A 25,570-nucleotide genomic window follows, 5' to 3' on the forward strand; every position below is an offset into this window, starting at 1 on the left:
AGTCTGGGCCTGAGTCGGCCATCGCGAGGAGATAGGTGCACGTTACGCCGAAGCCAACGATACAACGCAAATTAACTTCAAGGATAGTGAAACAAACAAACAAACAAAACACTCTGAGTATGAGAGGAATTTGTGGAGCGCAAACACCCTCTCGCCTGGCACGGTGGTGTTGGTTCCTTCCTCCTGTTCCATGGCCAAGTCTCCACTCCTTGTCTCTCGGCCAGCTGTTTCACAAACAGCCACCGCCACTCTTTACCCCAGACTGAAGAGGATGAGGAGGAGGAGGGGAATGAAGGAACAGAAGGAGCGAGAGAAGAAGACATGAGAAGATCGAGTGAGGAACACTTGAGTCCTGCTGAGGGCCTTAGAAGAAAAGAGGGGAGAAAGAGAGAGAAAGAGAGAGAAAGAGGAGAGAGAGAGAGAGAGAGAGAGAGAGAGAGAGAGAGAGAGAGAGAGAGAGAGAGAGAGAGAGAGAGAGGAAGATAAATTGCTATTGAGTAGGGGGGACAGCTGCTGCCCCTGAACCCAATTCACCAAACCCAGACTCCCTACCTCTCCTCCTCATAATCCCTGAATCCTCCTCCTCCATCCCCTCCCTACTCTCTTAAAAAAAAGACTACTCGCTAACCCATTAACATTGCTATACACCACTGACCAACAGGCGAGGGGAGAATGCCACACCATTCAACTGCTCTGGAGGAGAAGAAAAAAACACGACAACAGTGCAACACACACACTTGTGCGAGTGGGAATAGCCGGGATGCCACATGGCAACGGAATAGAGGGGGACTGCAGGGCCGGGGGCCAGTCAGCATCGTGGTCAGGGCCTGCGGGGAGGATGGCCTTACAGCGCGAGGCCGACTCTATAATCAAGATGCATTCAGCGCACACACCACCCACCCGGGAGGCTTATACCGCCCTACAAAGGCTAACCACGTTAACTACATTTCGGTCAAATTGAGTTATGACTGAAATTGAACCTTTGGATATCTGTTTTATCTTGTGACAAAATTTTCTGGTTCAATCGTGTTCCGTTCTAGAGAGAATATGTGTAAAGATTGCAGTAACTACGAAGTCCGACCAAAACTCAAGGCAAGCCGAGGTACTCTGCCTTGGTTTCCTAAAGCTTAGGGAATTGCACCGGGCCAAGGCAAACTGCATTAAGTGTAGCTGCAGTCACAGTAGCCATAATATAGTTTCGTTATCCTTGAAAAGCTGATGCTAGCTAGCTGCGAGACGGGACTAGTCGTGTATCAAAATTCTATTAGCGGCACACAGAACCAGATTTCTCTAGCTCTTTCTCTCTCTATCTCTGGCTGACTCAATCGTCCTTAATTCGCTACAGGTCCTTGCACCTCCCATGATATGTTTATATTTTAGAGGTTTGCTTACTGGGGGCAGATAGTACAACCATAACCAGATGTGTCTTACATGGCCCACTATATAGCCAAGTATAATTGATATAGCCTCAACTTGATATAGCTATACGACAAGAGTATTACAACTCTATATCATTTGGCTAGATTTGATTGACATATTGATTGTTTTTACAACCCAAACCCTAACAAAGGAGTATCTCTAATTCTAAGAACTTGGTTAACAGTTGAGTATAGTATAAAGAATATATATATATATATACACATAGAGAGAGTCTTGAAATCGCATAATGCAAATACATTTAATAAAAGAATACAATTTAATTAAAAGATTTTTAAGAAAAAAACGTGCATCTATTAATAAAACAATTAAATACAAATGGAATGTAGTAAGATTAAAAACAGATTTCCTCATACTGAAAGGCATTCAAATTGTAGTTACTGCACTTTGCTTTGCACTACCTATCCGTTTAAGCTAATACAAAGGCAGAGTCCAGTATCTGCATTTGTGGCGCGATCATTAGAAATGACTTCATGATTACCTATTTAATAAAGCTCTTCTGCCCCCTTAGCGACTATTTTGTGTTTTTTGTGTTTCTGTGTACAACGATGCTGTGTGATTATTATGTCATGAAATGTGTGTCCGTTTGCTTATTTTCCATATATTCACAGAATTTGAAAAGATTAGATTTGAAACCCTTTAACACAAAAGTTAACAATATTAGCTTTCAAACCGTCCATAGTGGTTTATTTCTTGCCATTAGGCCGGGGGTTAGGGTTAGCCAGACAGAAAGATAGGAGAAGGTCAATCTCATCCCTGTACCCGTGCCCACCCCAACACTTGCTCAACAGTCCCCTAACCTAACCCTAACCCCAACCCTAACCCTAACCCAGGGTTAGAAATTAACATATTTTTTTTGCCCCCCTTAATTGATTTTCGGGGGCTTTTTTTGTATTTCGGGGGCACTGAATTTTTATGATAAACGGTAGGTGTGGTGGGACGGTTCACAAAATGGACGGTTCGGTTCGTATCACGGTTTTGGGGTCACGGTTTCGGTTCGGTTCGATATATGTTATTTTATAAAAAAAATTAAATAACACTCAAATCTAAACATGTTTCTCTTTATATATATTTATTATATATATATATATTATATATATATATATATATATATATATATATATATATATATATATATATATATATATATATATATATATATATATATATATATATATATATATATAAAGTGTACAGTGTTACAGTGTTTACAGCCTTAAATAATGTTTGGCCACAAAAGACCGAACTGACTGAAAAATATAGCTACATTGTCAAAGTATTACTTAGTGCAAACAAACAATATGCTCAGCCAGCACTAGACTTTCTTTCTTTAATATAAACACAAAAAACAATGTCAACCATGTTTAAATTCCTGATTGTCAGTTCTTAATGGAAAGATTCGTTTTCAGCTTGAAATTATTATGTATCTGTCTACATTATTAGACTAACATTATTTAAATATTGAGTGCAACTGTGGTGGATTACGTAATTCGTTGAGTTGGAACTATCTATGGTTGGCGCCGGGTCCCCACGGACATTTTAGCGTGTGGCACCTTCAGCTCCGGTAACGTTAGGAGGAGATCATAACATCAACAAGCAGCACGAAAGCGGCATAGTCCCGGTTGGAGTTAGTAAAACACAGTTGTATGTTAGCCTTCTTGGATGTTGAATAAACGCCTATCATTGTCTTTAAACACCCCGCCTCTCAGACTCTCATTCCCTCCTCTGCTAGCTAGTAGCTACGGTAACATTTCGTTGACTGTATTAGCTGGGGCTAGTGCTACCATAGTTTAAAACGTGCGTTGTGTTGTACAAACTGCAAACGCTATGGCAAGATGTTGTAGGCCTATGTAATGTTAATGGCTATGTTTTTAAAGTCGTAATGAAGATTGATTTATATTGCGCTTGCCATTACACAAACTGACTAGCACCTGGCTGCAGTGCTGCTGCTGCTGCCTGCAGCCAGTGCTCACCTCTCCCGGCTCCGCCAAATGAATTTTTTTATTGCGCGTCATCTGAACGTACGACACACAGACGCTCCATTACCGGAAAAATATATATATATATATATAATTAGTAAACTGTCGGGGCATTTTGTGCCCCCCTTAACTGATTTTCGAGGGCATTTTGTCCATTTTCAAGGGCATTAATGCCCCAAGCCCCCGTTAATTTCTAACTAGGCCTGCCGCGATAAGCAATAAATCGATTATTGCTGCGATAATTAAAATGAATGCAATGATTTTGACGGGCGCGATTAATTGCTATTGCGCGTTTGTTTTAATGAGGCGGAACCAGTGCCCCTTGTCAGTCACTGTCCGTGTTGGGAGGCGGGCCGCTGACGTTACTAGAGTACAGCACGGGAGCTCCGTGGGGCAATGCCACATATCTTAACTACATTTCTCAATAGCAGGGATGCCCCGATCGATCGGCCAGCGATCGGTATCGGCCGATAATCAGTATAAATATGCGATCGGGGAATTCCGATAATGAGTCATATTCGCCGATCGCGGAAACTGATCAAGTGGACTTCTCATTGCTGTCTGTCTCAGACGCACAGGACCTGCAAACTGCCGCTGCTCCCTAGCCCCGCCCGCACCCGTGTAGAGTTTGTAAACAGAGGAGGCGGCTCTCTGCATTCGACCTGAGCTAACGTTAGCTACCTAGCTATCGTTACTGTTTAAACAAAATGACCCAGTCAACTATTCACTTTTAGTAGGCATTGTCTAACGGTATTTAGCCGGCTAGCTACTGATAGCTCCGGATATCAACAAATGCCCCAGGAAGTCTAGTAGTCCATGTTGATATCTCCGTTAGCTTGCGTTAGCTTGCGTTAGCTGACGTTAGTTCTCTGTTCAAAACGAAATGTCCCATTGAACTAAAGTTCTGTCTTAACGTCATCTAGCCGGCTAGCAGTAGCTATAGATAGCTCTTGATATCAATGTCTTATAACATTGATTCAATGCGTATTGGAGCTGAGGGCTTGCTGAATGTGAAATGACCAAATAACGTAACGTTACCAATAGGTCCAGCTGCAGCGCCGGAGAATCCTTTTTGGAGCTGGAGGCTACTAGAGTACACAGACAGTGGAGCTGTTTGCAGATAGCGAGCATTTTGACTTGTTGCGTGGTGGCGATGTCTCGCAGATAATACAAGTACAAGTCTAATTATATAATATATATATTAAAAAAAAAAAAAAATTATATAAAATAAATTTTAATTTCTTTTTAATCAAAAACAATCAGTATCGGATCGGTATCGGCCGATATGGCTCACGACGATCGGTGATCGGTATCGGTGGCAAAAACGTGATCGGGGCATCCCTACCCAATAGTGTTGCTCCTTTTAACCAAGTAGCATATTTGTAGTGTAACGTTAGCTATTTTTAGACCCAAGTAGTTACTCGCTACTGCCCGGAGAAACTGGACTGCTAAATAAAGATGAAGATAGAGCTTTGATTCTCATTCCATGCTAACAACATTAGCTAAATAGCTAACAAACGAAATACAACGTATAGCATAGCTACAAGTACAACACAGAATAACGTTAATACAATTACATGCATCATTGTTTACAATGAACGGGTGGGGCTAGTCAAAGGACTGGACACGGGGACAAGTTAACATGAATTAATTTATTATAACACTCCGGTAGTTTCGAGTCGTGCTGCAGTGCTTACGCACCACAGCTATTCTATTATATACTGCTTTGACGCTTCCTCCTCATCGTTGATTGCCTGTAGTAGCTGCATCTAACTTTAGTAGCTAACGTTAAAACTAACCTAAAGTTAGTTGTTCACCAACAATCTCAAGATTTGTTTTATCATTAGCTCAAAAACAGAACCGGACGAGACAAGTTGTCGGCCATAGATTCTGCTTAGGATAATCACAACAATACTTCCGGTCCGGTCGGTGGGCTTCAAAATAAAAGTCTAAAACACCGGAAAAGACGGAGCGGTGGGCTTCAAAATAAAGTTTTGGGAAATAAATTTCTCAAAAAAATTCTCTAACCGGTTGCAATAATATCGCTTATCGCGATATTTTCGGGGGCAATTAATCGCCCAGCAAAATGTGTTATCGTGGCAGGCCTATTTCTAACCCTGCCCTAACCCACCCTAACCCTAACCCTAACCCCAACCCTAACCCTAACCCTAGCCATAACCCTACAAACGGAAATATTTGGAATCTTTGATAGATATGTTGAGTTAGGTTCATAGTGGTATTCATGAAAAAAGAATTGGAACGAAATATTACAAATTTAGTTTTTTATGACCTTGAACGTGATGCAATATTTTCATGCACTAACGTGACAACTCTGTCAGTTACTTAACAAGGCACAAGGGTTAATAAGTGCATTACACTTTTCTACCAATAACACATTTGGCTGGACAGTCAATAAAGTTTTTCTCAGTTTCAGTGTTAGCGTAGTTACTGCAGTTAGTCTTTGTAGGGCCAGTAGTGTTTTGGCCTCTCGCCGGATTCTCAATCTTTAGACTATTTCACTTTAAGATCTGCCCTCTTCCCTTAAAGGTCAGCGCGTGCGTTTGTGTGTGTGTATGTGTGTGTGTGTGTTGTGTATGCGTGCATGCATGGATTTCTTATGATGTCACAACTGTGACAGTAAACAAAAACTAATGTAGCGATGATAAAGCTATGAGTGGGGTTGTTGAGGCATCCAACCAGGGAATGGAGCGAGGTCCGGTAAAGATCGAATATTCCTGGTTCCAGAGAGGTGGTGGTGGGGTGGGGAACAGGGCTTTGTCTCTGGGTTGTTATTGGGACACAACAGGAAGCAGGAAGCGTGAGGCGCTTCCTTCCTTCAGCAGCCAATCAAAGCAACGAAAAAACACACAGGAGAGAGTGAAGGAGACGAACCAGTGTAGATTCCTTTCAACAGAATCCACAGATTAATAATACTTATCATTTAAATAAAACAGTTCTGTTGACCAAGATACAAGGCCAAATACAAGACTGAGTATCCACCAACACTCACACATTTCCCAGGATAATTTGGTTTTAGTAATAATTTAGTCCAAACCCTAAATCTGTTGACCAAGAACACAGGAGCCAAAGAAGAGTAGGGGCTCTTTTAGTCTCCTTTAGTTTGGAGTAGTTCTGGCTGATTAATCGAATTTCATTTAATGATTTTGGATCATGAAAACAAAATAATCAAGATAAAACTATTATTGTGCTGCATGCCGTGTCATTCTAATTTTTTCTTGTGTTGTAAATGCAGCCCACCCTTCCTTCACAGTGGTGCGCTCCAAAAAAGACTGAGCAGGGGCTCAAGCATGGCCTCCAACACTCATATCCTGGGAATATCTGCTAGTATTTCAATGGGTTTTAGGAGGACAAATAAATTGGCCTGAAACCCAAATGTTGACCAAGACAAGAACACAGGAGCCACAAGTAGGGGCTTGTGTGTCAGTCAGTATTCCCACCAAGGCATCTCTCTCTTACTTTTGAACTTTTTGTCTGAACCCAAAGTTCTAATCTACATACTAGGTCTGTCACATTATTTTCTAATTTAATTTCGAATTTACATAAAAACACGAGATTTGAACGTGAACGGAGAAATTAGAATAAAAAAATTAAAAATAAAAAGATTTATTATAAAAATATTAACTTCAATAACCTTTTGTGGAGGAGGATACCGGTAAAAACGGTAAAACACGTGTTCCAAATAATTACTGGTCATGGTTATTTTTTGTCTTGCAATTTTAATATCTCTCAGGAGTGACTAAGTGACGTAATTTGTTTGACAAGGTCTGGCGGAGAATTTCCTGAACGCTCATCGAAAGACCAGGCCTGAAACTACATAGTAGCTCGTTTTGATTTGGTGTTGATAGCCCAAGAAATTATTGAAACAGGATAATTTCAATTGGATACTAATTAAGGTTTTACGCATGCGTAAATTGTATTATTATCTTCGCCGTTTTTGATCAGGCTAGTGATCACGCTAGTTGTCGGTCTTTTGTAGTGCGTTTGGAGTTGTTTTGTGCCGTTTCAGAGGAGGATTATGAGGCGAGGTAAGAAAATAATTGTTTATACATATAATTGTTTGTACATAGGCAATCTGAGGGCGCATTTTCATTGTTTCTAATGCTTCATGGAGCATGTTTACATTTGCTCAGCCTCATAGTAGAAAAACACATCTTCTAAAATCGTTTTTGTGTTGTACAGTATGCAGTATACAGTATGTATGTACAGTATGAAAACAAACGGTCAGGTCCTATAGGTGAGACTGTGCTGAAAAGAATGATACCAAACATACCATGGTAAAAAAAAGTTGCCAAAACGTTGAAAATATCTTAAGACTCGAGAGGGTTTTGAGGGTGTAGAGAGCATTCTGACTGGAAACATCACTGCCTGGTTTGGAAACAGCACGGCACAGGACAGGAAGGCACTCCAGAGAGTGGTGCGCTCAGCAGAGCGTACTACGGGTATTGCACTACCAGCCCTGCAGGACTTATATAAAAGGAGGTGCAAATCCAGAGCCTGCAGAATAATGAAAGACCCCCACCACAGCCTGTTCAAACTGCTGCGGTCAGGCAAGGGCCTACGGTCACACGCTGCGAGAACAGAGAGACTCCGGCTCAGCTTCTTCCCCCAGGCCATCAGAACAATGAACACTGAACTCTCCACTCACAAGTACACATGAGCACACACAGACACACACACACACAACACTCATGCGGCAACCGCTAAAACAATCACTTTAAACAAAATGTCAGTTTAAAAAATTGAAAGTCACTTTAAAGGAAGGAGCCGAGTACTGTATAGTATTAATAGTTTAGATACATTTAAGAGTTAAAATTGTAAATTGTATATTGTATAGTAGTGTATAGGAAGGAACCAGTTTCTCAGGAACTTTTAGCATCTTTTTTTATCATGCATATCTTGTGTCTTACCTATTTTATTTTTTTCGATGCCTATTTTTATTATTGTATTTTGCACAATCAATGCGGGTATGACCACCCGCATTTCACTGTATGCCCTGGCATGTATGTGACAAATAAACCTCTTGATTCTTGATTCTCACTGTGTGCTAGACAGACCACACATGCACGGCTAAACCCTGGCTAGTGGAGACAAGGCCTTATTTCCCCCAACTCAACGTTACCTCATCCATTTTCTTATAAATAAAATGTCTCTTAACAACCATTTCTAAGTCATACGTCTGAGAAACTTATAAATATTTTTCCCCTCCCTCTCTCCTCCTCCTCCTCCTCCTCTTCCCCTCTTGACTGGCAGAGTCCCTGGAGATGGAGGCACTGTTGGTCATTTGAGAGGCCCTGTGTGCCTAAGAGCCTCTCCGGGTTTGTTTATTGTGAGTGAGTGCAGGGACCTGCTATGTTCTGGTAGAGCACTGAGTGGGTCTGGAGTGTGTGTGTGTGTGTGTGGGGGGGGGGGGGGGGGGTTGGGGCCCAGTTTGTCGGCAGGAGTTAAGATGGATGAGATGGAGACAGTGATGAATGTATGGTCGGATGGATGGATGAATGGCTAACATGGTGGCTCGACAAGAGAACCAAACCCCCTCCCGTCGAAACCTCCCCCCAGGGGCGCCAACGAGTAAGTGGCTGGATGGGGGAGAGAGCCAGGCGAGGCGACGGTGGGGAGTGAGGCGGAATGGGGTGGAGAAGGCACAAAACCCACCAGTCAACACCGGTTCTAGGCTCTTTTTTTTTATAAAGCTAAGGGTCATGTCTGTCTGCCTCGGGGTAGATGTGAGTTAAACTGTCCACGGCTTACGGGGGAGTCGATGTCCAACTAAAACAAACACATGCGTGAGTGAGCGAGGGAGCAAAGGGAGGAGAGGAGAGGAGGAAAGAAGAGAAGAAGGGATGGAGAAAGAACAGCAGCAGCAGCCGGTTGCTTGTCTCAATGGGGGATGGAGGTTAAATCCAGAAGTACGGCCTGTCGGTGAAGGAATAAGCCCCAAGAAAAATAAACCAAGGAATACTTAAAACAAATACAATGTCCAGATCCAGATCACGACAACTCCCTCAAGAACTCACGTGTCATCCTGGAAAATAAAGCCATCGCTCTCTCGGGACACTTTTCCACATTGCTTTTGTACACTCCTTGTAAGATCTTGCCCTCAAAGTCCCCCACCCGCCCATTTTCATTCCTGAGTTGGGTTTTCGGAGGGTAATTGCAATACGTCGGGTCATTATTCTGTTTGTATGCAGATGACAACGTGTCATTAGCATGTCGGAGTTGAGGTTGAGGTGGAACAATGCAGGTCTCTGATTTTGTGTGTGTGTGTGTGTGTGTGTGTGTGTGTGTGTGTGTGTGTGTGGTGTGTGTGTGTGTGGGGGGGGGGGGGGGGGGGGGGCGTAATATGAGCCAGGGGTCACTGAGGTAGAGGAGAGGGCGGGGGGAGGGGTCAGGCACTAAAGGTGTAGGCCTGGTTTAGAAGAGGGGGGGGGGGGCACATTAGCCGGAAGGATTAGCTGACCAATGGAGCAGCTGTAAGGGCATTACATCTGTTTTACAATTGCTCCCAGGCTTTCATCTCGGGTTGTTAACTAACACAATAAATTCCCTAATCCCCTTTCTCTTCACACTCCTCTGTCTCCTCGTGTTCAGAGGAGGAGGGAGAGAAGAGGAGGGGGGAGAGGAGTGACAGGGGGAATGAAAACATTAAAACTAATTTGAGTGCCAAAAACTAAAAACAAAATACACAGACGTTAAAAACTTCAGAACAGAAAACATTTTGTGAGAAGAGTTGAGAAATTAACAAAATGTCCAACGTGAAAACACGGGAGTCACACAACGTTTTTCAATGTCTACTTAATTTCCCCCGGAGTGCTTTGGACCTTGGACAACAGTTTTGCCTTGACCACATTCCTTCCCGGTGGTCTGGCACGGTGCTACCAGTCAACTCCAGACATACCAGGTGGCACGTCACAACAACAACACCACCACCGCTACACTGAATCCAAATTATTCACAGGTTGGATTCCGACGGCCGTCTGCTTCCTGGTTAGCCCCCCCCCCCCCCCCCCGCCCCAACCAAAAACGTGGCCAAATGCACCAATAAACAAAACGACTTATTGGGGCAGGACAAAAAAATTAAAGCAGTTGAATGAGGCTGCTGAGCGCAAGCCGACAATGGAAAGTCCTGAGCCGACGGGTTGGGGAGTCACTGCGGGATTAGGTGGCCTCCGGTTTCCGCTCTGGCTCGTCCTGTTGGAGGGGGGATGGGGGGTGGGGGATGGTGGGGATGGTCAACTGACGTGGGGAAAGAAAAGTGCTGACCTCACACTCCAGCCAGCAACAATACGCTCCACATTGCACTAGACCCCCAACACCACACAGCCTCCAGGCCCAGGAATGTCACCAAGAGGAAATATGCCCCCCCCCTCCATTGAGGAGCAGAATACTTCACAAAAGTGCAGTGTTGAGCAGAAAACTACAGTATAGTACAGTACACAGCACCTGGAGCTGGTATTCAGGTTCTGCCAATTTGACGTATGTCAATCATAAAAATGGTTTCGCATTAACTAAAACTGGTGTGCGCTGTGTTCATATTCAATTGTTAGTACGAGCAATCCCATGATGTCAGAGGAACATCTGCCCGTCCTCAGGGCAAAGTATCACTGTAATATATGACACATCATTTTGGTTTCCTTTCTCTGCCCTCCCTTCAAAAAAGACAAGATAAAGACGTAGGCATCCTGAAACTATGGACCTATATATTGATAGCAGTACAGGGACAAATATTGGATATTATTCAATCATATCTGACATTGAGTGCTTGATAAGCATTCAGATAAAAAAGAAAGAAAATCAAAGCCTCATCCATCACACTTTACTAAACCACAACAGTTAGGAATCTTCTCATCTACATTAAAGAGCCATATCAGCCGCTAGCTCTCAACGTAGCAACATTTCCTGTCATCTTCCTTCAGAATGTTCCAAATGGTGGCTGACATGCCGGTGCATGACGCCGCTCCGAGGCATCTTCATCAAGAGAGTCCCGCCCCCTTTCCCCGTTATCTAACCCACTCCCTCGAGTTCAGCCCTGAGAGGTCGACAGCAACTTGGCACGAGATCTGAGAGCCCCCTAATTCAAAGTAATCCTGGTGGCTTTCACCAAAAAAAAAGCCCTCGAAGAAAAGAGATGAGAAAAGAGAGGTTATAACACGGTCTGAACGACAAAACGAGGCGCAACGCTGTCGGACGAGTTGCAGAGTAACAACTTTTTTGGACCTACTGCTGGGATCAAAGGCCAAATCGATTCAGCGATGCGGAACATTTGGATATGGGGATAATCCTGTGGGAGCGAGATGATTCCATTAAATGAAATCCACGGACGAGGCCCCTTTCCTCTGCTCCGAGTCAACCCTGTCAAGTCAAACCTGTGGGTTCCTGATAGAGTCCAACCAATACTGGATTTTTGGGGCCGATGGCGATACCGATATTAACCCTTTCAGTGCCACGGACGACATATCTCGTTTTATCAGCCCCCCCCATTGAGTGCCCACGACGACAAATATCGTTTTATTTTTTATTAGCGATCTGAATTCATATTTCATCAACCGAGTCTCCCGTTGGTACACCAGCCCCTACAGGAGCTCAGATTGGAAAAACGCGCCCCCTATCGTCTATCCCTGTGTAACTGCAGGTCAGTCGCTTAGACTGACCTGGGATCTGTAGATATGTAGGGGTGGAGCCAGGGACCGAAACTAAAGCCCGCCGCCCGCCAGGGGCGGTCTGTTTTTACCTTTGGCGCATGACACTTAGAGGGCTGCCCGCCGTGTGGCGTGTAGACGTGTAGTTCATAAGCAGGCCCCTAAAAATATTTGTATGCGAACGGTAAAAATCAATTACGCGCACGCTGTGCGAATACAGATTATAGCCTCTCTCGTCTTTTTTTTCCTCCGCTGCGAGATCGTTAAAAAACTACAAGTCCCACATTGCACTCAAGCCAACGGTCCAATCACAGTAGAGTGAAGTGACTGGTTTCATGGGAAATAAAGCAAATGACCAATCGGAAGCTCTAATTTTTCTTGTTTACTTCCTGAAACTCCGCGATCAGGGCTCTCGTTTTCCGAGACACCAACTTATTATAGTCTCTCTTACCAATAGCAATAGATTTTAGAACACCTAGATTTATCGATAGCAATAGTAATATAACGTTAATGCAACAAAACGAATGCCTTGCTTTGTTAATCATAACGTTGATGCAGTAGCGTATGTCGGTGTGTTGGCTGTAACGGACATGACAATAACATAACGTGTACACATTAAAATTGCGATAATCTATTCTAACATTTTCAAATCGATGCAGTTGAATTTCCCCCTTAGGATCGATGCATTGTTACACCCCTACACCAAAGTCACTGGCCCACTGTGTATCTGTGTGTATAATAACTTGGCTAGCGTTAGAGGTGGGCAATGGGTCCAGCTGCAGCACCGGAGTGCAAGCGATGTGATGTAATTGGCAGACTCGACTGTCAATCAATGGTCTACCTGACACGCAAACTCAAACAATGTTTCTGTACTGGAGGTGTGATTGATTGATTGATTGAAAACTTTATTAACAGATTGCAGAATGGGTACAATACAGTACAGCTCAATACACACAATTGTTAAGGGGATGCAGACCAGAGAAAGACTTTCGTCTTGTTTACATCAGGGTCCCCCATTTCAATTAATCAGGAAAGTGTACAGTAGGAAAGTGTACAGTATTTCAATAGGCAACCCTGAAAGGATTATTTTTCTAGAAGAGCAACACAGCCAAAACAGACAGTGGAGCTGTTTGCAGATAGCAAGCATTTTGACTTATTGCGTGGTGGCGATGTCTCGCAGATAATACAACTACGATAGGAAACAAATTGGACGACATCAGAGCAAGGATCCAATTCCAGAGGGACATTCGGGATTGTAACGTCCTCTGTTTCACAGAAACTTGGCTGAGTCCAGATGTCCCGAACCATGCAATAGAACCGGCAGACCACTTCTTCGTTCTACGAAAAGACCGGACGGCATTAGAGTCACTAAAGAAGAAAGGAGGAGGCATTGCCTTCATGATAAACAAGGAGTGGTGCGATTTAGGCAACACAAAGGAAATGACTAACCACTGCTCCCCAGACCTGGAGTTTATCACGATAAAATGTCGACCCTTCTTCCTCCCAAGAGAGTTAACGTCCATCATCCTCATCGGAGTGTACATTCCACCACACGCGAACACTGAGGTCGCACTTTCAAAACTTCACGACGAGGTAAACAAACTCCAGGCAGCTAACGTTGACGCGGCCATTTTGGTCTTGGGGGATTTCAACAGCGCGCGTCTTAAAAAGGTGCTGCCGAATTTCTATCAGCATGTGACCTGTCCCACCAGAGGCGAGAACATATTAGACCATGTATACTCGCAATTTAAGAATGGGTACAAGTCACAGGCTCTTAGTCCATTCGGTAAAAGCGATCACGCCGCAATTTTTCTTTTGCCTAAGTACAAACAGTGTCTCAAGCGAACGCCGGTGGTCTCGCGAGAGGTTAAGCGTTGGACCGTGACGTCAGTAGAGTCACTCCAAGCAGTGCTGGGAAGCACAGAATGGAGTGTACTCCGTGATAACACAGCCAATATTAACGAATACACCGAAACGGTGATTGACTATGTCTGTACTCAGGTAGAAGTAATAATCCCCACCACCAAAATTAATATCTACCCAAACCAAAAGCCCTGGGTAGACAAATCCGTCCGTGAGGCTCTGAAAGTGCGCACATCAGCATACAACACCGGGCTGGTGACAGGCAACATGGAAGAACACAAGATGGCAAGATACAACGTCAGGAGAGCAGTAATAGAGGCAAAACGGCGTTACAGGGATAAAGTTGAACTTCAGTTTGAACAGGCTGACTCTAGAGGCATGTGGCAGGGCCTCAGAACAATGACAGACTACAAAGGAACCCCCCTCAAACTGAACAGTGACATCTCCTTAGCAAATGATCTCAACTCCTTCTATGCGAGGTTTGAGGCTGTGAATAACAACACCAGCCTACAAACCACGGCAATGGGGGGGGGGGGGGTCTGCTGATGGAGACTCAGTGTTCAGGGTAACAGAGCATGAGGTGAGACGGATCTTTAAAAAAGTGGATATCAGGAAGGCAGCAGGACCGGACAGTATCCCCGGCCGCGTCCTAAAAGTCTGTGCCGACCAACTGGCCCCGGTATTCACTGACATCTTCAACCTGTCCTTGGAACAGGCCGTCATCCCCACCTGTCTGAAGAAGTCCACCATCATCCCTGTACCCAAAAAATCTACGCCCGCTTGCCTCAACGACTACCGCCCTGTAGCCCTCACCTCCATAGCCATGAAGTGCTTTGAGAAGCTAGTGAAGGGCTACATCTGTTCCTCCCTCCCCATCAACCTGGACCCTCTGCAATTTGCATATCGCCCCAACAGGTCCACGGAGGACGCCATAGCCCATGTGCTGCACACAGCAGCATCACATCTGGACAAGAGGAAGGGGAACTATGTGAGAATGCTGTTCATCGACTACAGCTCAGCATTCAATACCATAGTCCCCTCCAAACTCATAGCCAAGCTCAGGGACCTGGGCTTGAACTATGACCTGTGCCAGTGGGTCCTGGACTTCCTGACGGGCAGACCCCAGGTGGTAAGAGCCGGCAACTGCACCTCCTCATCCATCACGCTCAACATAGGGGCCCCCCAGGGCTGTGTTCTGAGCCCCCTCCTCTACTCCCTGTACACACATGACTGCGTAGCACAGCGGAACAACAACACCATCATCAAATTTGCTGATGACACAGTAGTGGTGGGCCTGATCTCTGCCAACGACGAAAGGGCCTACCTGGAAGAGGTAGAGAACCTGTCACAGTGGTGTCAGGAGAACTGCCTCTCCCTGAACGTCAGCAAAACAAAAGAGATGATTGTGGACTTCAGGAGGTCGGGGGTCAAGGACTACAGCCCCCTCAGCATCGACGGGGCACCAGTTGAGAGAGTGAACAGTTTCAAGTACCTCGGAGCCCACATATCCGAGGACTTGACATGGACCACACACATTGACAGTGTTGTGAAGAAGGCACGACAACGCCTCTACTTCCTCAGGCGCCTAAGGAAGTTCCAAGTCAGTCAGAAGATCCTTAGGAACTTCTACTCATGTACAATAGAGAGCATCCTGACCGGCAACATCACCTCCTGGTTTGGGAATAGCACTGCACAAGACCGTAGCAGACTACAAAGAGTGACACGTTCAGCCGAACGCACAATTAGAGGGGGGCTTCCCACCCTCCAGAACATTTACAACAAGCGGTGCAAGGGGAAGGCTAAGAGAATTATTAAGGACTCGAGCCACCCGAACAACTGCCTCTTTGAACTGCTGCCGTCAGGCAAGCGATACCGGAGTCTTATGGCGAGCACAGAAAGACTCAGAAGGAGCTTCTATCCCCAGGCCATCAGGCTGCTAAACGAACAATAATCGCTAAACGAACAATAATCACTATGCAACAACCATCAAATGCACACAGCACACACACCCACACGCACACACACACTCACTCAAACAAACAACACACTGCAGCACCCACTCTCCACACTTTAGATCACACAAACACACTTACACTTTATATTTATTGATAAAGGATTTGCACTACAACTCGTACACCTACTGTGAATTGTACCTAAACTGCACCTCGTCCATTTATGCCTTGCACTATATAGTATTGTATATTAGTACACTGCACAGTATTGTATATTGTATGGTAACTACGTCTACGAACATTGTACATATGTCTAAACTGAACACTGTGACCTCTTTTTTTTTTCTTCTAATTTTTACTATGTTTTTATTTCATACTTATCTTGTCATGCACAGTCTCTGGAGCGCAACAGTAAGAAGCATTTTGTACAAAAGTATTCTGTACTTCTGTATGACAACTATTAAAGAAACTTGAAACTTGAACTTGAACTACAAGTATGATTATATAATATATATTTTATTTAAAAAAAAATTGTATATATAAAATATATATTGGCAGGTAAGAAATATGCTTGGCGGGTAGACTCTTCCCATCTACCCGCCACTGGCCGGTGAGTCAAAAAGTTAATTTCGCTCCCTGGGTGGAGCCAACTGGCTCCTTGTGCTGGCGAGCAGTCTGCTCAAGAGGGATCTGATCGCGGGACGGAAATCGGCCTGGAATATATATTTACAGCAGCCAATAATCAATCAATAAGCGTGATCGATATTTGGAATGGCGATCAGGAATTGGAATAATCTTTTTGGAGAACATCTGATCTCAGGTAAGGAATCTATTTTACCAGTCTTAGGATAATCAGACCTGTTTTCACAGAGATTTCAGCTTTTGCTCTATGTGTGATGTGGCTGTTTGGCTGTGATCGCTGATGAGGAAATAAGAGAATCGATTTTTCAGCTTGCGTCTATAGCGTGCATACGTACACATAATATAATATATACTATCGATAATCTAGCGTTTATTTGAAAGCGATTCATAAATAGTAGGGCTGTCTTAAATACTTCGAAGCTTCGAAGCTTCGAAGCTTCGTTCGATGGCACAAGCTTCGAACATTAAAAAAAAATCGAAGTTAAAAAATAAAAAAATAAAAAAAATATCAAAAGATTTTTTTTCAAAAAAATAATTACTTCGATTTGTGTGTGTGTGTGTGTGTGTGTGTGTGTGTGTGTGTGTGTGTGTGTGTGTGTGTGTGTGTGCATGGGGCCATTGGGTGGGGCCGGGAGACAAATACACTGGAGGAAAGTAACCCAGCTCAGCACTGCCCAAATTATATCATCACTATTGCCTGTTTGAAGGATATCATCCTCAAACACATATACAACTACATGCCTTGTAGAATTCCACACATAAGAAAGAAAGATACTGGGATGAATAAACAAAATAGGAAATAAAATGTAGAAATGCATGCAATACATAAATAAATATGAATCTCCATATATGAAATAGATCATTTAGATAAGGTGCTACTGAGATGTTTTGGTGAGTTCTTAATTGGTCTTACACAGCTACATTCGCCATATATTTATATCGCTGCTGCGGTCTACAGTGAAATGCAATATTATTATTGTAAAGATTATCATTACAATTATTATTATTTTGTGCACGTTGTGCAAATTGAGAGGCTGTGCTCTTTGCACACAACCCTCGTACACTTGTAACATTGCCTCTCCAGGCGGCTGTGATTGTAATGATAATCTTTACAATAATAATAATAATAATAATAATAATAATATTGCATTTCACTGTAGACCGCAGCAGCGATAGAAATATATGGCGAATGTAGCTGTGCATTCACTGTACATGTATTGCAGGACAATGTGTGTACTGCCTAATATCTGTGTTGGTACAATTATATATAAAACGATATATATTTTAGCGACTAGCCCACTAGCGTCCTGCTACGCTCATAGCGAGGGGGGCGTACTAGCGTAGGTCAGTGGCCAATCAGAGCGCAAAACGGGAACCCGGAAACACGAACGAGTTGGTAAAAGTATAGACGCGGTCAGGAGACAAAACGATGTCTAACTTGCCTGCCATTACGTAGCGTTCTGAAATACGAAACTGAAACTGAAAACGAAAATGGCCCTAGTGTAACCGCAGCCTTAAAGAGGTTCTGGGCGATTGTGATCGGCAACACTGGCTCCAGAGAGTCGAGTAGGTTTCCAGACAACTGCTTTATGAAGAACCAAAAGGAGCACTTTGTTCACTGCTCCCTCACTGACTCAAGTGTTGTAGTCAGGACCACCCCGGGTGAGAGACACCCAGAAAAGACCAGGAATCTTGTCACGTCCTATTGTCAAGGTTGAGTCATGAATAAGACCAAAAGTGGCCCAGTGTTCTGAGAGTGAAAATAGAATAGAGTGCTTTTTATTATTATTATTTATCTTCAGAAAAGGTCACATCTGACTTATTGGTCATTGTACTTGCAAAAGTCTGGTACAAGACAACCCAAGACTAGCCTTTAAACGACTACATACCCTCTCTCCCATGTCCTCTATCACAACGCTGTGCTCCCAAAGGACTCACACTCATAACAAAACAAAACAACAAAAAAAGACAACTCGACAAAATGTTTACATTTTATCTTGACTAAATGATGACCCCCCCCCGCATTTCACTGTATGCTTGTATGCCGTGACAAATAAAACTCTTGACTTGACTTGTTTGTGTGTCTTGGCTAATATGTGAATGCAGGCAATGTTTTTTATTCTCCCTAGAAGAACAGTATTTCTGTCTATCTATCCATCTCTTTCCCCTAAAAGAGTATTGTTCAAATGTAGCCACTATTTATCTTTCAGAGTCAAGTCGCGGGGTAAGCAATCATATTTATTTACTAGGGGGACTGCGGTCCAAGAGTCTAAATACTCGCATATGGGCCGTGTGAAACGGGATGTTTGAAACTCGATTGGTGTCACATTCAAGACCGGAGAGCCAGGCCAAAGAAAACAGCATGCGTCCGCGATCCAACAAGCAAACAAACGGAAAAGCTAAATGGCGAATGGATCAATATTTTGTTTGTCTATCAGTTTGTTGCACTTGGGGAGCTTGTGCGTAATAGTGCAGGTCTTATTCGCAAAATGGCTTGAGGGTTGGATGACGTTGCTGGGGAATAATAATGTAACCATGAAAAGAGAGAAAATAGAAAGAGAGAGGAAAATCAAAAATTAAAATAGAAAGAGTGGTGTGTTCAGGATAGAGGGATAGGGAGGGAAGGAAGATAGAGAGTGAGTGGGAGTGAGAGAACACAAGAGGAGGAAGAGAGCAGTGAATGTGAGTGCACAAAGACAGAAATGCACGCAAAACCCGTACTTACTCCTCTTAAAAGAGTGTGCACACACCCAAGTCAATTACTACCCATACGAGTCACTCGCCACCACACTGCAAAGTCACACCAACTCCAACTTGCCGACAATGTCTCTGTGACATCAGATCCAGAGGAAGAGCCCAGAGAAACAGAAAGAAAGAGAGAGAGAGAGAGGGGAGAGAGAGAGAGAGAGAGAGAGAGAGAGAGAGAGAGAGAGAGAGAGAGAGAGAGCAAAAGAACCTGGAACCTCTTCTGAGAGAGGGAGAAAATTACTTCTACCGGAATTCATTAGCCGGTTCCACCAAGACGCCATTTCCCTCCCCGTAAAAAAAAATAGAACTACCCTCAGCAAATCCAAACATTCTACATTTGGTCTCGATTTGTAAACAGGGCCATTTGGAGAAATCATGGGGCTCTGGCTTAAGCCGTATTTGCAGATGGGCCCGTGGGAAGTGTGTGTGCGCAGGGCTTTATGGTGGCTCGACAGAGGTGTGGGCCCACGGACAGCTGTACGCAATTCACCCTGCTGGCCTGCCCGGGGCGGCCCGCAGGCCTTTGTGTGGTAACGTAAGGTATGCGGCTCTATTGTGCCAGCGAAGATTATGTGTAAGGAAGGGCGTGATACCGCAATGGAGTGGAGGGAGACCGTGTCAGTATCAACAGTGTGAGTCAACTGGGGAACGCACACGGCCTATAGGAAAGCGTGCGTGCGTGTGTGTATGTGTGTGTGTGTGTGTGTGCGCATTTCCACTTAATTCTATTAAGCCATTCATCATTACCTAACATTGTAACCGGTGTTCCCTCTCAAGAATCAAGTGGTTTATTTATTACATACATACCAGGGCATACAGTGAACCAGGGCATACTACCACTCTCAAACCTTTGCCTACTCACTGACTTCACACTCCTGCAAACACTCCAATCGCCTCAGTCCATTTTCCTACGAGGGCTTGACCCGGAGACCCCCCCCCCCCCCCCGTCCTCCTATCCTAGGAATTCCACAGGTCTGGAGTAATCTGGGAGGAGGCTCCTCCTCGACAAACGGAGCAGGAATGCACCAACTGATGGGTGAGGTGTGTGTGTGTGCGTGTGTGTGGAGGGGGGTTGTGAGGACGAGTCAAGACCCTACAGTGCAGCACCAGCGAAAGAACACAGCGTCTCATTGTTCTACCTTTCACATTCCATTCCTCACCTTTTTTTTTATCACTAAACACCCCTATCTCCCCTCCTCCCTGCTGTACTAATCAGCTCACCTGTCCTCCGTCCCCCTCCTCGCCTGACGTGGCAGGGGAAATAAGTGGGGACAGATTTATTATTTGAGTGTGTCGCCTGTGGATGTACTACTATAATCTTGTGTAGGTGTGTGTGTGTGTGTGTGTGTGTGTGTGTGTGTGTGTGTGTGTGTGTGTGTGTGTGCCTTGGAAACTCAGCAGTACAGCAATGTGCTGAGTTCAGGTGATGGGAGTCTTAAGGTGCTCCGTCATGAGCAGCTCCCAACAGGCCCTAGCATGCTGGTGCACTTGTACACACACACACATACACATACACACACGCTACACTCAAATGCAAAAAGACTGTCTTACCGAGAAGCAAGAGAGAGATAGAATACGAGAGACAGGTAAAAACAGGGATAGCTACAGACAGGGAACATGTAGGCAACATGCTCAGTCACAAGAAGAGGAACACACATTTCTCTGATGCAGTGAAATTAACACAGTCACGCAGCAGCAGAGAACCTCCCTGCCTCAACCCTCCACTCCCATCTCGCCTTGAAGATGCTAATCCATCACAGAGAGCAGGAGCCTAGTGACTTCTGAACCTTCTTTGATAAATGTCTGTCATTCCGACAGGCCCGCGACACAATAAAGGGCCTCTGTTTGGGACATGAAACAAAGGGCGCCATGACTACAAAGGCGGGGTGGGGGGGTGGTTGAATTATGGTTGAGGCCGTATCATATCTAGGTGGTTTAGATAAGAGAATGAATGGGTAGGAGGAAACTACCTGACGCAACAGGTTATGGTCCTGATAAACGGTGCAATCAACCATGGACTGTGGTTATGAAAATGTTGGCCAAAAAGTGCCAGACCAAAAAGTACATTTAAAGAATTCAGCGTAAAAGTTTTCTTCTAAAGCCAGTTGAAAAGTACCAAAGAAAAAAGAGACCAGAGAAAGAAAGATGTGTCATGTTTACAACCGAAGTGAAACTGACATTCCGACATGTACAGTACATTTTCATAATCATAGTTGTGACTAAACAATGTGTTTCCGGATTTTATAGGTTCTTTATAGTTATTGGTTGAAGGCCAGGAATGATGTCGTGACATGCACAAGTAGGCCCGAGCATTCTTTCCATTTCAGAGGAGTCGCGTTACCCACAAGGAGAATTCCAACACACAATGATAAATAACACGCAAGATAAATATCAACAGCCTTCCAAAAGTGCACGTTTTATTTAGTGCTCATTAAAGCCATGGTGAAAAAACATAGCTTTTAAAAAATTTGTTAACAACAACAAAAAAACCTATCCAAATGTTATCTCCAAACATCGCACACAGAGTGTGCAGAGCGCCCGAGGGCAAAAATACTTTTGCAAATACCAGGGAGTCAAGAGCAACCAAGATAAAAAAGAAAACGACCTTACCTTGGCATGCATCTTGGACTGCTTCATATCCCGGCTTGCATTGGCACTGCCCGACGGGTACCACCCACTCCCCGTCCATGGTGCAGTAGATGCGGGGCAGCTCCTCGCTGACTGCGTTCTCCACACACACCCCGCTCACTTCTGTAAGCGCCTGGCTCTCACCCCCGGCCACCGTCTCGGGGAACGAGGCAAGGCTATTCACTGTGGCCGGGCAGGTTTTGTAGTAGACCCGGACCGAGAGGAGAGCCACGCAGGCGCCGATGTCTTGGAAGGCCAGGTAGAAGCCCTTCCTCGACAGGTTGTCCACCACCCGCGTCTCTGTGTTGATGCGTACCTCGTTCTTGCTCGTGATCTCGTCTGGCGCGATGGTGGCAATTTTCCTGAACTGGCCCTTGCGGAAGGTGGTGCCCACGTCAGCGTCCGAATCAGAGGCGAAGAGGTTGATGGTCTCCTTGCAGGTGAGCGAGGCGCCGTCGAAGGAGTTGCAGTCACGTACAATGAACTGGAGCTCCACAAAGACGCGGGAGGCCGACGGGCGCCTCTGGATGAAGGTGGTGCGGAGCCAGTTGTCCTGCTCACGTTCCCCAACATTACAGACGGAATACGAGTGGAACTGAGAGCCGTTCAGGGTCCTCTGGAGGACCTCCCACTGCAACGAAAACCACACAAAGCAATAAGGTTAGAGACACATGCACTGACTCTTGGGGAACCTCTAAAGAAAGTAGGCCGAGCCAAAGCTATGCCACAAGGGCACAGGCTGTAACCACTGTAACATGAACACAGACTGTAACCACTGTAACATGAACACAGGCTGTAACCACTGTAACATGAACACAGACTGTAACCACTGTAACATGAACACAGGCTGTAACCACTGTAACATGAACACAGACTGTAACCACTGTAACATGAACACAGACTGTAACCACTGTAACATGAACACAGGCTGTAACCACTGTAACATGAACACAGACTGTAACCACTGTAACATGAACACAGGCTGTAACCACTGTAACATGAACACAGACTGTAACCACTGTAACATGAACACAGACTGTAACCACTGTAACATGAACACAGGCTGTAACCACTGTAACATGAACACAGGCTGTAACCACTGTAACATGAACACAGGCTGTAACCACTGTAACATGAACACAGACTGTAACCACTGTAACATGAACACAGGCTGCTGTAACCACTGTAACATGAACACAGACTGTAACCACTGTAACATGAACACAGGCTGTAACCACTGTAACATGAACACAGGCTGCTGTAACCACTGTAACATGAACACAGACTGTAACCACTGTAACATGAACACAGGCTGTAACCACTGTAACATGAACACAGACTGTAACCACTGTAACATGAACACAGACTGTAACCACTGTAACATGAACACAGGCTGTAACCACTGTAACATGAACACAGGCTGTAACCACTGTAACATGAACACAGACTGTAACCACTGTAACATGAACACAGGCTGCTGTCACTGTAACATGAACACAGACTGCTGTAACCACTGTAACATGAACACAGGCTGTAACCACTGTAACATGAACACAGGCTGTAACCACTGTAACATGAACACAGGCTGCTGTCACTGTAACATGAACACAGACTGCTGTAACCACTGTAACATGAACACAGACTGTAACCACTGTAACATGAACACAGGCTGCTGTAACCACTGTAACATGAACACAGGCTGCTGTAACCACTGTAACATGAACACAGGCTGTAACCACTGTAACATGAACACAGGCTGTAACCACTGTAACATGAACACAGGCTGTAACCACTGTAACATGAACACAGGCTGTAACCACTGTAACATGAACACAGGCTGTAACCACTGTAACATGAACACAGGCTGTAACCACTGTAACATGAACACAGGCTGTAACCACTGTAACATGAACACAGGCTGCTGTAACCACTGTAACATGAACACAGACTGTAACCACTGTAACATGAACACAGACTGTAACCACTGTAACATGAACAGACTGTAACCACTGTAACATGAACACAGGCTGCTGTAACCACTGTAACATGAACACAGACTGTAACCACTGTAACATGAACACAGACTGTAACCACTGTAACATGAACACAGACTGTAACCACTGTAACATTGAACACAGACTGTAACCACTGTAACATGAACACAGACTGTAACCACTGTAACATGAACACAGGCTGTAACCACTGTAACATGAACACAGACTGTAACCACTGTAACATGAACACAGGCTGCTGTAACCACTGTAACATGAACACAGGCTGTAACCACTGTAACATGAACACAGACTGTAACCACTGTAACATGAACACAGGCTGTAACCACTGTAACATGAACACAGGCTGCTGTAACCACTGTAACATGAACACAGACTGTAACCACTGTAACATGAACACAGACTGTAACCACTGTAACATGAACACAGGCTGTAACCACTGTAACATGAACACAGGCTGCTGTAACCACTGTAACATGAACACAGACTGTAACCACTGTAACATGAACACAGACTGTAACCACTGTAACATGAACACAGGCTGTAACCACTGTAACATGAACACAGGCTGCTGTCACTGTAACATGAACACAGACTGCTGTAACCACTGTAACATGAACACAGACTGTAACCACTGTAACATGAACACAGGCTGCTGTAACCACTGTAACATGAACACAGGCTGCTGTAACCACTGTAACATGAACACAGGCTGTAACCACTGTAACATGAACACAGGCTGTAACCACTGTAACATGAACACAGACTGTAACCACTGTAACATGAACACAGGCTGTAACCACTGTAACATGAACACAGACTGTAACCACTGTAACATGAACACAGGCTGTAACCACTGTAACATGAACACAGGCTGCTGTAACCACTGTAACATGAACACAGACTGTAACCACTGTAACATGAACACAGACTGTAACCACTGTAACATGAACAGACTGTAACCACTGTAACATGAACACAGGCTGCTGTAACCACTGTAACATGAACACAGACTGTAACCACTGTAACATGAACACAGACTGTAACCACTGTAACATGAACACAGACTGTAACCACTGTAACATGAACACAGGCTGCTGTAACCACTGTAACATGAACACAGACTGTAACCACTGTAACATGAACACAGACTGTAACCACTGTAACATGAACACAGACTGTAACCACTGTAACATGAACACAGGCTGTAACCACTGTAACATGAACACAGACTGTAACCACTGTAACATGAACACAGACTGTAACCACTGTAACATGAACACAGGCTGCTGTAACCACTGTAACATGAACACAGGCTGTAACCACTGTAACATGAACACAGACTGTAACCACTGTAACATGAACACAGGCTGTAACCACTGTAACATGAACACAGGCTGCTGTAACCACTGTAACATGAACACAGGCTGTAACCACTGTAACATGAACACAGACTGTAACCACTGTAACATGAACACAGGCTGCTGTAACCACTGTAACATGAACACAGGCTGTAACCACTGTAACATGAACACAGGCTGTAACCACTGTAACATGAACACAGGCTGTAACCACTGTAACATGAACACAGGCTGTAACCACTGTAACATGAACACAGACTGTAACCACTGTAACATGAACACAGACTGTAA

General features: G+C 44.5%; 1 protein-coding gene across 1 annotated transcript in view; it reads right to left on the minus strand.

Moving 5' to 3' along the window:
• Nucleotides 1-25,570, minus strand: part of epha2b (eph receptor A2 b) — a 69,868-nt gene that overhangs the window by 39,030 nt on the left and 5,268 nt on the right. Inside the window, exon 3 of the mRNA XM_084332961.1 lies at nucleotides 21,889-22,537. Within this exon, the coding sequence (XP_084189087.1) occupies nucleotides 21,889-22,537 (649 nt within the window). The remainder of the gene's footprint in view (nucleotides 1-21,888; nucleotides 22,538-25,570) is intronic.

Source organism: Notolepis coatsorum (assembly GCF_963971535.1).
Source record: "Notolepis coatsorum genome assembly, chromosome: 17".
Taxonomy (NCBI): Eukaryota; Metazoa; Chordata; class Actinopteri; order Aulopiformes; family Paralepididae; genus Notolepis; species Notolepis coatsorum.